The 13154-nt window shown below is 36.8% G+C and overlaps 1 protein-coding gene across 2 annotated transcripts in view; it reads left to right on the top strand.

Moving 5' to 3' along the window:
* The window catches only part of STK31 (serine/threonine kinase 31), a 492334-nt gene that overhangs the window by 21007 nt on the left and 458173 nt on the right, over positions 1–13154 (top strand). Inside the window, exons 5-8 of one of the 2 annotated variants that reach the window (XM_074379615.1) lie at positions 2084–2158; positions 3952–4110; positions 7602–7960; positions 8928–9102. In XM_074379615.1, coding sequence (XP_074235716.1) covers positions 2084–2158; positions 3952–4110; positions 7602–7960; positions 8928–9102 — 768 coding nt within the window. Of the gene's footprint in view, positions 1–2083; positions 2159–2181; positions 4111–7601; positions 7961–8927; positions 9103–13154 lie in introns of those variants that run through there. The other variant, XR_012512174.1, reaches the window with a different exon arrangement.

The following is a 13154-nucleotide window of genomic DNA, read 5'->3' on the forward strand; positions in this document are numbered from 1 at the left end:
ATATTTTGAGGTAGGAGGATCATGTGAGCACAAAAGTTTGAGGCTGCAGTGAGCTATGATCATGCTACTGTACTTCAGCCTGCACAACGGAGTAAAACCTTATCTCAAAAAAAGTAGTTATCAACCTTTAGTGATTTTTGTACCCTCCCCAATCCAATCATGTCTTACTCCATTTTTGTTACTGTAAAGGAATACCTGAGACTGGGTAATTTATAAAGAAAAGAGGTTATTTTGGCTTCTGCTTCTGTAGGCTGTACAAAAAGCATAGCTCCAACATGGTATAGTTGAGAGTTAGACTTAAGTGGCATATACTTAGCATGTTTATGTTATTAAAAAATTGTATCAATTATGTCTTCAGACATTATAATAGTATGATTTTAAGTGTTTGATGCTTGTGTCTTTTAAATAAAGTTTTTTGTTGTTTAATTTATTTTTGTTGAGACGGAGTCTCATTCTGTTGCCAGCCTGGACAGAGCAGTGGCGTAACCTTGGCTCACTACAACCTAAACCTCCCCAGTTCAAGTGATTTTCCTGCCTCAGCCTCCTGGGTAGCTGGGGTAGGTGTGCATCATCATGCCCAGCTAATGTTTATATTTTTAGTAGAGATGAGGCTTCACTATGTTGACCAGGATGTCTCAATCTCTTGACCTTGTGATCCACCTGCCTCAGCCTCCCAAAGTGCTGGGATTACAGGTGTGAGCCACTGTGCCAGGCCAGTTTTTTGCTTTTTATACAACTCTAACAAGGGATTCAGGGTGCTTCCACAAATGGTGAAAGGTGAAGAGGAACCAGTGTCTGTAGATTACATGGTGAGAGAGGAAGCAGAGAGAGGAGGAGGTACCAGGCTCTTTTCAATAACCAGTTTTCTTAGGAACTATGAGTGAGAACTCACTCACTTCCACGAGAATGTCACCAAGCCATTTTTAGCGATCTGCCCCCACTGTGTAAACACCTCCTCCCAAGCCCTACCTTCAACATTGGGAATCAGATTTTAACATGAAATTTGATGGGTGAGATCCAGATGCTATCCATCCAAATCATAGCACACCTTTAGGAGACATTTGACAGTGTTGGGACATATTTTTGCTTGTCACAACTGGAAGTGGTGCTACTGACATCTAGTGTGTACAGGCCAGAAGGGATGTTGGTAAACATCTTAGAAGGCACAGGACAGAGGACAGCCCTACTCTGGTACTAAATACAGACTCATCTAGTCCCAAATGGTGGTAGTGCTAAGGCTGAGAAAATGAAAGACAAGCCTGGGCAACATGGTGAGATGTTGCCTCTACAAAAAAAAAAAAAAAAAAATACAAAAATTAACCCAGCCATGGCGGTTCGTGCCTGTGGTCCCAGCTATCCTGGGGACTGAGGTGGATCACCTGAGCTTGGGGAGGTTGAGTCTGCAGAGAGCCATGATCGCTCCACTGCACTCCAGCCCTGGTAACAGAGTGAGATCCTGTCTCAAAAAAAAGAAAATGATCAAAATTACATAAATTTTTCTCTTTTTTATTAAATATCATTCAACTGAAATATAAATATAAAATAAAGTTCAGTATTAAAGATATTATCTAATTTAGTTTTATCTACTTAATAGCACTAATGTTCTTATACATAAAGTAAAAAGTGTGAAATCTTTCTTGGTTGGTAGGAAATACAGATTCCACTGTAGCTGAGAGTTAAACTTACATGGCATGCCCTTGACATGCTTATGTTAAAAAATTGTACCAATTATGTCTTCAGACATTATAATAGTATGATTTTAAGTGTTTGATACTTGTGCCTTAAAAGTTTTTTGCTTTTATACCCCTCACCCTCCTTTTTTTGGAGATGCAAATAGCATAATGAACTCTGAAGTCAGAAGTTTGAACTCTGAAGTTCTGCAGTTTATTAGTTTATGTCTTTGGGTACATAGTGGCATAAACAGAGCACCTGCCTCATAGGATTGTGAGAATTAAATAAGTTATATATAAAGTACTTATTGACATATAGTAAGAGCTAAAGTGCTAACTTTTATTCTGATCTATTCATCTGCTTTATACTTCATTAAAATGCTAAGTAATTTTGCTTTCTTTTTTCTTTGTAGATTTATGGTGGATTATTTTCTGAAGATAAGTGTTGGTACAGATGCAAAGTACTGAAAATCATCAGTGATGAAAAGGCAGGAAATTAAATGTTCAGTTTTTTTTGCTTTGAGAAATATTTATTGTGGTTCCAAAATTTGATGCTTATTTAGCCCTTCATTGCTTATTCATAGTAGTGATACCTGGGTTAGTGATTAAAACAAAAAAGATATTAACTGCTAAAAAACAAGTCTTTTTAAAATCACCTCAGATTATTCAAGAATAGATTACATAATGCGTAGGTTATTTTTGGTGACTAGTTCTTATTACCTCAGGTTTTTTTTTTTTTTTTTGAGACGGACTTTTTCTCTGTTGCCCAGGCTGGAGTGCAGTGGTATGATGTTGGCTCACTGCAACCTCCCCCTCTCAGGTTCAAGCTATTCTCTTGCCTCAGTCTCCTGTGTAGCTGGAATTACAGGTGCCCATGACCACACTGGTTAAATTTTGTGTTTTTAGTAGGGATGGGTTTCACTGTATTGGCCGGGCTGGTCTTGAACTCCTGATCTCAGGTGCTCCGCCTGCCTCAGACTCCAAAAGTGCTGGGATTACAGGAATGAGCCACTGTGCCCTGCCTACCTTAGTTCTTAATAATTATATTTGGTTCTTGCTAATGAGTAACTTTTAGATGTTCATTCTATTAAGCTTTGTGAGTAGGAGGAGAACATTTTGATTGATCCTTCTGAAGTTAGGTATATCTTTTACTTAGTTGATGTGAATATTGTTAATAATAATGATTAGCTTGCCTCTTTCTTATGCCTGGGTTAAATGTGGTATGTATTCTTTGTGTTAAGCTATTTTTTTCTTTTACATTGTGATTTCATAGAAGATTTTTAAGGTGATTTAGAGAGAGAGAATTCTGAATAGCTGTTTGGTGACAGTTGTATATTTCAGGCTGTGCGAAAGCTTCTCTGTAGGATTTCCTTTAGCATTTTTTCTACACCTGCTTTCTGTACTTACATATGTTTTCACTGAACCTGGGAAAGTCACTAAGGATAAAAGAGAAAAAATTAAAAATATATGTGTTTTATAAATTTTTTTTCTTGGTGTAGAAAGGTGGTAAGCTACAGTAATTTGATTAATACTTTGAATAGCTTGGTTTAAAAAAAAGTCTCATTTTCTGCTGTCATAGATAATGGTTTATTTTCTTGGAATGGAACTTTCTAATTGACCTTTCTCCCATAATTTGACAACTGGAGATGATATTTTGCATTTGTTTTTCAGTTGGCTTTAATTTTTTAAATTGAAGGGCAACATGATGTTTGATCTTGTAATAAGTATTTTTCTTTATTACTTTTTAAACAGATGTGGAGCTGGAGGTAAGGGCAGTGAATTTGATTAGTTAGCATGGTGTGCTTGGAGTGAGTTTAACTGTATCAAAGGAAGTTTGATAACTTTGCCTTTCTTTTCAGATTTTATTCTTTCCAACTTGAAATTGAATTGAATGTTGATTGATTTTAACATTAGGAGAGATAGGAGAGGGCCATAAGCTTCATAGGCTGATATTTATTTAAAATACCAATTGTCTAAAAAAAAACAAATGCACCTAAATAAGAAACGGTCCTATTGGAATTTAACTAGGAGCAACTAAAGAAATCACTGTAATTCATGGACTATGGACATTTTTTTTTTAATTTTGAAGAATATTAGAGATCTATTTCTGAATGCATTCTTAGAGATCTATTTCTGAATGCATTCTGTCATTTTGAGACAAAAATGCTATTTTGATATACAGGTAATTGACACAGCATTAACAGAGAACAGCAAATTGGTGGTTTCTTTAGAAATATTTAAGCTAGGTTTAGTATTAGTATTTGTCTCTTATTTTTTCCAGTGTCTGGTGAGATACATTGACTATGGAAATACTGAAATTCTCAATCGATCTGATATAGTTGAAATTCCTTTGGAGCTGCAATTTTCTAGTGTTGCCAAAAAGTATAAACTTTGGGGACTACAAATTCCTTCAAATCAAGAAGTTACCCATTTTGATCAGGCAAGTCACAGATTTTAAATATTTTTCCTAATGAAAGTAAAACTCTGTGCTTTGAACAAAATGTAAGTATAGTTAAATCTTACTTTAATATAAAAGTCTGTATAAATTAGTGAAAAATAGGAATTATAATTAGAAAGCAATTATATCTTTTTGCTCATCTTTGCTGAGTAAACATTGAACAGATAGGAATGACATACATATGTATGTAAGTAGTTTCTTCTGATGTATATGTTTAACAGGATAGTCCCTTTTTTTTTTTTTTTTTTTGAGACGGTGTCTTCCTCTGTTGCCCAGGCTGGAGTTCAGTAGCATGATCTTGGCTCACTGCAGCCTCTGTCTCCTTGGTTCAAGCAATTCTCCTGCCTCAGCCTCCTGAGTAGCTAGGATTACAGACCTGCACCATCAAGCCTGGCTAATTTTTGTATTTTTGGTGGAGATGGGATTTCACTGTTGACCAGCCTAGTCTGAGACTCCTGACTTCAGGTGATCTTCCCACCTCAGCCTCCCAAAGTGCTGGGATTACAAGCGTGAACCACTGTGTATGGCCAAGGATAGTCTCTTATATGATGGAGAAAATAATGAATACAGTTATTTCTATAATTGTTTTGGGAAAGCATTTATTAAATAAAAGTGACCTTTAACCTAGTCCTGGCCATAAATACCACAAATACGAAATTAATGGGGTTATAATTAATAAGATTTTATCATTTGGCAGAGGCCCATACTGTTTGATGTAGTAATTGGCAGTGGATGTTTTGCTCACGTGGATTCTGGTTTATATTCATTTCCACGAATTTTAGGTTGGTAATCTAATTCTGGAACGTATCTGATAATAATTTTGGGGGTAGTCTTACAGGAATCCTACCTCTTTTAAAATCTGTTGTATAGTAATGATTCCTTTGGTGAATGGTAATGCTCGTGAGAGGAGATAGTACATTGCAAATAATCAAGTTTGTACTTGTTATTTGTAAGAGCAGCTCAAGTGGCTCATGTGGAAAACAATTAAATCCTTGTAAGCATTATAAAAAATTAAAATTTGGTAACATATTTGCCTCTGTTTTCCCTTGAGAATCTTGTGGGTGTGTTGGGTATAGTTTTGTCTGCTTTATAGTTACTTGTAAGAAACATTTCTGTACTTAAGACTCAGCTTTTATAAACATGAAGTATAGACATTAGAAAATTACACCCTGTGTTTTTGGTTTAGAATCTAAAATTTGTTACTTTCTTCTTTAAATGCTTTGACCAAGGTTGGGGAGCCTTGTTTTGGATTTCTTGCATGGCTAAAACTCTAAAATCTTAAGTTTACAAATCTTAGAATATTATCTGCTCTCACTTTATTTTATAAATAGGGAAATTGTATTCTATAATAATTAAATGACTTCAAGTCATGAACCTAATTAGGAAGGAGCTAGGCCTAGAACTCAAGTCTATTGTTCTTTTCATAGTAAGATGAACAGATATATGTTGGTTGAAACACACATGAATCAAGGGGGAAAAATACATTTAAAAAAGTTAATTTTAGAACTGAATGAATAAACTGCTGCTGAGAATGTTTTTGTATGTTTCATAGATTCTTTATTGGTGGTAATGTATATAAACAGTTTGTGTTTGTGTGTGTGTGTGTGTGTGTATGTATATATTTTACACACACAAAATATTTATACATTTTGGTTTTTTATTTGGGATGAAGTCTCGCTGTCACCCAGGCTGGAGAGCAATGATGTGATCTCAGCTTACTGCAGAGTTGTGATAGCGGCTCACTGCAACCTCCACCTCTCAGGTTTAAGTGATTCTCTTGCCTCAGCCTCCTGATAACTGGAATTTCAGGCACCCGCCACAATGTCTGGCTATTTTTGTATTTTTATTAGAGACGGGGTTTCATTATGTTGGTCAGGTTGGTCTCAAACTCCTGACCCAAGTGATCTGCCCGCCTTGGCCTCCAAAGTGCTGGGATTATAGGCATGAGCCACTGCAGCTGGCTAAATATTTGAATTTTAAATTTATGCTTTGTATATTCTGAAGAAGAATACTTGCTTTTAATTTCTATTATAGTATGCACTGTAACCTAGGGACATTTGGGAAGAGTGGTTAGATTGTGTTAAAGTAATTTTAGGAATTACAGTTTTATGGAGGAGTAGACAAGTTCTTATTAAAATTAAGTCTCAAGATACCTTCTAATCCCAAATATTTGTTAGGTATATCTGTGCTTAGTTCCGTTGATGGATATTCAATAGCTCAAGGTTAGCAAGCACCTAGTTTCTCATATGCCAGTTGTACAGTTGTAGCCCTCTTAAGCAAAAGTCTGAGAGAGTTTTGAATATAGATGGCCAGGCGCAGTGGCTCGCGCCTGTAATCTCAGCACTTTGGGAGGCCCAGGTGGGTGGATCACTTGAGGTCAGGAGTTTGAGACCAGCTCTAACAACATGGTGAAACCCTATCTCTACTAAAATTACAAAAAAATTAGCTGGGTATGGTGGTGTGCACCAGTAGTCTCAGTTACTTAGGAGGCTGAGGCAGAAAAATTGCTTGAACCAGGGAGGCGGAGGTTGCAATGAACTGACATTGTGCCACTGCACTCCAGCCTGTGTGACAGACTTAGACTCTGTCTAAAAAAGAAAAAAAAAAAAGAGTTTTGAATATGTATTTGAATACCTCACATTTTATAATTTCAGTTAGTTGATTTTTAAATAATTTGTTCTTATTTTGTGTTTTCAGTTTGTGTTTTTTTACTTCTGCTCTTATCTTACTGTAAAACAGGAGTCCCTGACTCTCCCTCTAAAGCTTTTACAGTTTTGTAAAATTGAGTACCTTTTCTAGATATCAGATTCTTTTTCTTTTATCTTTTTTTTTAAAGACAGAGTCTTGCTCTGTCACCCAGGCTGGAGTGCAGTGGTGCAAACTCAGCTCACTGCAACCTCTGCCTCCTGGGTTCAAGCAATTCTCATGCCTCAGCCTCATGAATAGCTGGGACTACAGGCACTCACCACCATACCTGGCTGATGTTTTTGGTATTTAGAGACAGGATTTCACCACGTTGGCCAGGCTAGTGTTGAACTCCTGGCCTCAAGTGATCTACCCACTTTGGCCTTCCAAAGTGTTGGGATTACAGGCGTGAGCCTCTGCGCCTGGCCTCAGAGATTGATTTTTATGTGCTATTGCTTTTCAGGATACCATTATATTTATTTGGGGCCAAAGTAGTCAGTGTAAATCTGCTGGGAACTATTCTAGGATATTTACTTAGTATACATTTTTAGATTTATAAGTATGGCTGCCTATACAAGTATTTAGCGCTAGCTACTTCATTTTAGCAAGTATGTAATTGGAATACATTCATATGTATATTTGCATATAGCCAACAACAAGGTATGACCTTTGTATATATAGAGATATTTTAGAATGAAAATACATGATGCTTGGAAAAAATGAGTAGAAACAAAATAAGGGAAGAGAAACATGTTAATGTAGCTGGTTTATGTTTTCTTTTTTCTTAGGGCAGAACCTTTTTGGGGAGCTTGATTTTTGAAAAGGAAATAAAAATGAAAATTAAAGCAACCTCTCAAGATGGAACAGTTATTGCTCAGGCTGAGTATGGCAGTGTGGATATAGGGGAAGAGGTGTTTAAGAAAGGATTTGCAGAAAAATGCAAACTCACTTCCAGAACTGACATCTGTGAGGAAAATAAATCGGATCCTGGTCAACTTGTTCTAAGGAACCTCAAAAGCCCCATTCCTTTGTGGGGGCATAGATCAAACCAGTCAACTTTCGGTAGACCCAAGGGACGTTTAAGTGGGAAGCTGACACTTGACTTGAAGAATGAAAATGATTCAGGAAACCCTATGACATTTGCAAAGTAAGAATAAATATAGTCTTTACTAATTTCTAATTCATGGTAGAGGTCCCTGTCATAGTAGAATAGAAGTTAATTAAGGCTTAGGCTTTTGGAATCCTTAACTGTGTCAGTGATTTTAGGGGTGTTGCTGATATTTCTGTTTTTCTCAAATATATTCCTATCTGCTTTAGCAGCGATCTTTTTTCATTAAAAGCTATTTTGAAAGAAAAATAATTCCTGAATTATTTAAAAGTTTACATACCAATTTTTCATGCCAACTCTTTTGAATACACTTATCAAAAATAAAAATCTGCTTCTGAATCTGAGTTATTCAGGCAAAGCCAGAATTTCAGATAAGATTTGAAATTTTTCCTGTGGCTTTAGGAATATTTTAAAGAGTTTCAGGTAATTGCCTTTACTTTTTTTTTTTTTTTAAAACAAAAGTGAGGCTCGCTCTTCTGTAAAAACTTTTGATGGAATTTGATTATTCCAGATAGTTTACTTCTTAGATAATTTTGAATTACCAATTTTAAGCGGAAAGCTAGATTTGATATTCATCTGTATCAAAACATTCTTCTATATCCTGGTTCAAGCCATGATGCTGTACCTTGGAAGATGTAGCTGTTTGATAGGATCCTGTTAATGCTTTAGGAGCTAAACTATCATATAGGGTGGGGAGCTAACAGGGAGGAGGGATTGGAAAAAAAAAACTAATACAGAAATGCTTTTTACTTTGTTCTCTTTAGTCAATAGTGCTGTGAAGAAGCTGGAATATATTTTCTTTGAGAATTAGAGGCATTGTTTTTGAATGACAACTTCAGTTATAAAATCTTGTTTGCGTTAAATTATTTTTTAATATTGTGAACTAGGTAAAGATTTTAGTTTTCAAAATTAATGTTCAGATATATTGTGCCATAAAAAGCCCAAGATAACTTATCTCTGTCAGTCTTATGCATTTTGTTTTTAATAAATGAATTTGTTTTTATAGGGAAAGTTTGGCTGTTGGTGACTTCAATTTAGGATCTAATGTCAGCCTGGCAAAAATTAAGCAGGACCAGAAACTGATTGAAGAAAATGAAAAACTTAAAACAGAGAAGAACGCTCTTCTTGAAAGTTATAAGGCATTAGAATTGAAAGTAGAACAGATTGCCCAGGAGCTGCAGGTATGTTCAATGGCTTAAGGTGAAGAATGTCCAACTTGGAAATCTGTGTACTTATCTGATATTTCTTTTTCTGTCACTTTCCTTTCCCTCCCCACCTCATTCTCTCTTTCTTTGCTGATACCTGTATTTGTTTATAGGTGAATATTTTTCTTACACTCCAGACTAATGGTCTTTGGATTTCATTGGATGTTTGAAAGTTTAATAATTTCTCATTTACATTTCCCTTTATGTTCTTCTAAAAACTGTTTAAGGGAATTTTGAAACATTCTAAAAGGAGAGACACTTGAATAATTGTGTCTCATGTGACCATCACCCAGTTTTTACAATTAAAATACATGGCCAATCTTTTGAAAAATTTATACTTCCTGGATTATTTTAAAACAAGTCTTAATCATATTGTTTCATATTCTTCAGTATTATGACTAATTAAAAAAAGTTAAAAAGTCTTAATAATACTATTCATACTTAAAAATAAACAATAATTTCTTAATATCATTTATATCCAGGCAGTATTCAAATTTGCCATATTGTGTCATGAATGCCACATGATTGTAGGCATGTTGATCATGGTTCTCTCCAATTTGGATCCCAGTTAGACCCATACGTTACATTTTGGTTGATAATTCTCTTAATTTGCTTTAACCTGCATCCTTGTGTTGCTTAACTTGCTTCTTGATCTCCACATGTGTCTTCTTTTATGGTAATCAGGTCTCCAGGTTTGCTCAGATTCTAGTTCAAAAAAATTTCCCCCTCAGGAATACAGTGTGATTGATAAATGTGTGTGTGTGTATATATATGTTTGATACCAAATGTGTTGTTCCAGCACTAGTTCTCCAATTCTCTGATACCAACTGGGTGTCCAATAATTAAGTTCCATTCTGACACTACATTGCCTGTACTTAGCACATATCCTCCAAGTTAAAGACTCAGTTCCATAAAACTGTCCCTACTTTAGATGCCAGCTACAAATGGGGTTCCCAGGCTACTCGAATATCTACTCACCCGCTATGAATTTGGGGGTTCCCATGACCCGCCCTCAGGTTAGGGAAGTAACAAGAACCACTCACAGAACTCAGAGGAATGCTATACTTAGAGTTTTATTATTAAGGATAGAATTCAGAAACAGTCAAATAAATGGAAGATATGCATAAGGCAAGGTACCAGGGCAGGAAGTACAGAGCTTCCATGACCTCTCTGAGTGTGCCACCTTCCCAGGTCTTGGATGTGTTTATTAACCCATAAGCTCCCCACCAGATCTCATTATTCTGAGTTTTTGTTTGTTTGTTTGTTTGTTTGTTTATTTTTGAGACAGGCTTGTTCTTTTTCTTAGGCTGGAGTGCCGTGGTGTGATTTCTGCTCACTGTAACTTCTGTCCCCACAGGGTCAAACAGTCTATTCACTTCAGTGTCCTGGTTAGCTAGGACTACAGGCATTCCTGGCTAAATGTTGTATTTTCTTTTCTTTTTCTTTTTTTAAAATTAAAACTTGCCTTATTTATATCCGCAATAGCATGATCTGGGCTCGCTACAACCTCCGCCTCCTGGATTCAGGCGATTCTCTTGACTTGGGCCCCTGATAGCTAGAATTAAAGGTGTCTGCCACTGCGCCTGGCTAATTTTTGTATTTTTAGTAGAGACAGGGTTTCACCATGTTGGCCAGGCTGGTCTCAAACTCCTGGCCTCAGATGATCTACCTGCCTTGGCCTCCCAAAGTCCTGGGATTACAGACGTGAGCCACTGCGCTCAGCCTGCAGCCCACATTTTCTTGATCCAGTCTATCATTGATGGGCATTTGGGTTGGTTCCAGGTCTTTGCTTTTGTAAATAGTGCTGCAGTAAACATACATGTGCATGTGTCTTTATAGTAGAATGGTTTGTAATTCTTTGGGCACATACCCAGAAATGGGATTGCTGGATCAAATGGTATTTCTGGTTCTAGATCCTTGAAGAACTGCCACACTGTCGTCCACAGTGGTTGAACTAATTTACAGTTCCACGAATAGTGTAAAAGCATTCCTATTTCTCTACATCCTTGCTAGCATCTGTTGTTTCCTGACTTTTTAATGATTGCCATTCTAAGTGGCATGAGATATATCTCATTGTGTGCTGAGATTCACTTGGGGTGGCTGGCAAAATATTAAGGGAAGTATTAGGGATGTTATAAAATTAAAGTCTCAAACATTTTGGAAGGCTGAAAGGTTTTAATGAGACTGGCTGAAAGCAACCAGTTCTTACCTTAGAGCAGGCATCCCCAAACTTTTTACACAGGGGGCCAGTTCACTGTCCCTCAGACCGTTGGAGGGCCGCCACATACTGTGCTCCTCTCACTGACCACCAATGAAAGAGGTGCCCCTTCCTGAAGTATGGCGGGGGGCTGGATAAATGGCCTCAGGTGGCTGCATGCGGCCCAGGGGCCGTAGTTTGGGGATGCCTGCCTTAGAGCATTAGGTCATAAGGTGAAGATTAGTGATAATAAAACCTTCCCCAGTTAAGTCTGTTTACCCCGAATTTCTTTGTCTCTGTAAACTTTGTGCCTGATGGTCCTCTCCGGAGGTCAAAGGGGATTACTCATTAATGGTGTTTGTTCTGAGCCTAGGAACCAAAAGCTTTTATCATTCATGAAACCACTCTTTTAACCATGTTAATTATCCACAAATGTGTTGACTTAGAACCTCTGTTATTAAATCTCTACTGAGTAAATGTGAGGAGGAATAGGGAATAGTGGTCAGTTAGCTGCAAGTGTCCTCTGAAAGCAGCTGATGACCATCCTTAGCTCACTCAAATCAGTGTACTAAGTATGTGAGTGTATTTCATGCATCCATTGCTAAGTCAGGGTCTGCAGGACAGACCTGTGAACGTGATGATCAATGTCTCAGGTGGTGACCCCGATGTGAGCTGAACATGATTTGCATTTCTCTAATGACTAGTGATGATGAGCTTTTTTTTTCATGTGTTTGTTGGTCACATAAATGTCTTCTCTTGAGAAGTGTCTGTTCATATCCTTCACCCACTTTTTGATGGGGTTGTTTTTTTCTTGTAAATTTAAGTTCCTTGTAGATTCTGGATATTAGATCTTTGTTAGATGGATAGATTGGAAAATTTTTTCTCCCATTTTGTAGATTTCCTCTTCACTCTGATGATAGTTTCTTTTGCTGTGCGGAAGCTCTTTAGTTTAACTAGATCCTGTTTGTCAAGTTTGACTTTTGTTGCCATTTTAGTGTTTTAGTCATGAAGTCTTTGCCCATGCTTATGTCTTCAATGGTATTGCCTAGGTTTTTGTTCTAGGGTTTTTATGGTTTTTGGTTTTACATTTAAGTCTTTAATCAATCTTGAATTAATTTTTGTATAAAGTGAAGGAAGGTGTCCAGTTTCTGTTTTCTGCATATGGCTAGCCAGTTTTCCCAGCACCATTTATTAAATAGGAAATCCTTTCCCTATTGCTCTTTTTTGTCTGGTTTGTCAAATATCAGATGGTTGTAGATGTGTGGTGTTATTTTTTAGGCCTCTGTTTTGTTCCATTGGTCTGTTTTGGTACCAGTACCACACTGTTTTGTTTACTGTAGCCTTGTAGTATAATTTGAAGTCAGCTAGTGTGATGCCTCCAGGTTTCTTCTTTTTGCTTAGGATTGTCTTGGCTCTGTGGGCTCTTTTTTGGTTCCATATGCAATTTAAAGTAGTTTTTTCTAATTCTGTGAAGAAAGTCAGTGGTAGCTTAATGGGAATAGCATTTAGTCTATAAATTGCTTTGGGCAGTATGGTCATTTTCATGATATTGATTTTTTCTATCCATGAGCATGGAATTGTATTTTCTGTAGAGACATGGTTTGCTATGTTGCCCAGACTGGTCTTGAACTTTTGGGCTCAAATGATTCTTCTGCATTTGGCTCCACAGTTGCTGAGACGGCAGGTGAGCCACCATGCCTTGATTAAATTAATGAATTTTAAACACATTTGATGTGTTTTAATCCACTGCAGCCATTTTTTTTCTTTCTGATACACACATTACCCCCTTTGAAGTCTCTTTAAATTATCTGCTGTTTCCTTTTGACATCAT

Source organism: Saimiri boliviensis, chromosome 10 (genome assembly GCF_048565385.1).
Source record: "Saimiri boliviensis isolate mSaiBol1 chromosome 10, mSaiBol1.pri, whole genome shotgun sequence".
NCBI classification, from domain to species: Eukaryota; Metazoa; Chordata; class Mammalia; order Primates; family Cebidae; genus Saimiri; species Saimiri boliviensis.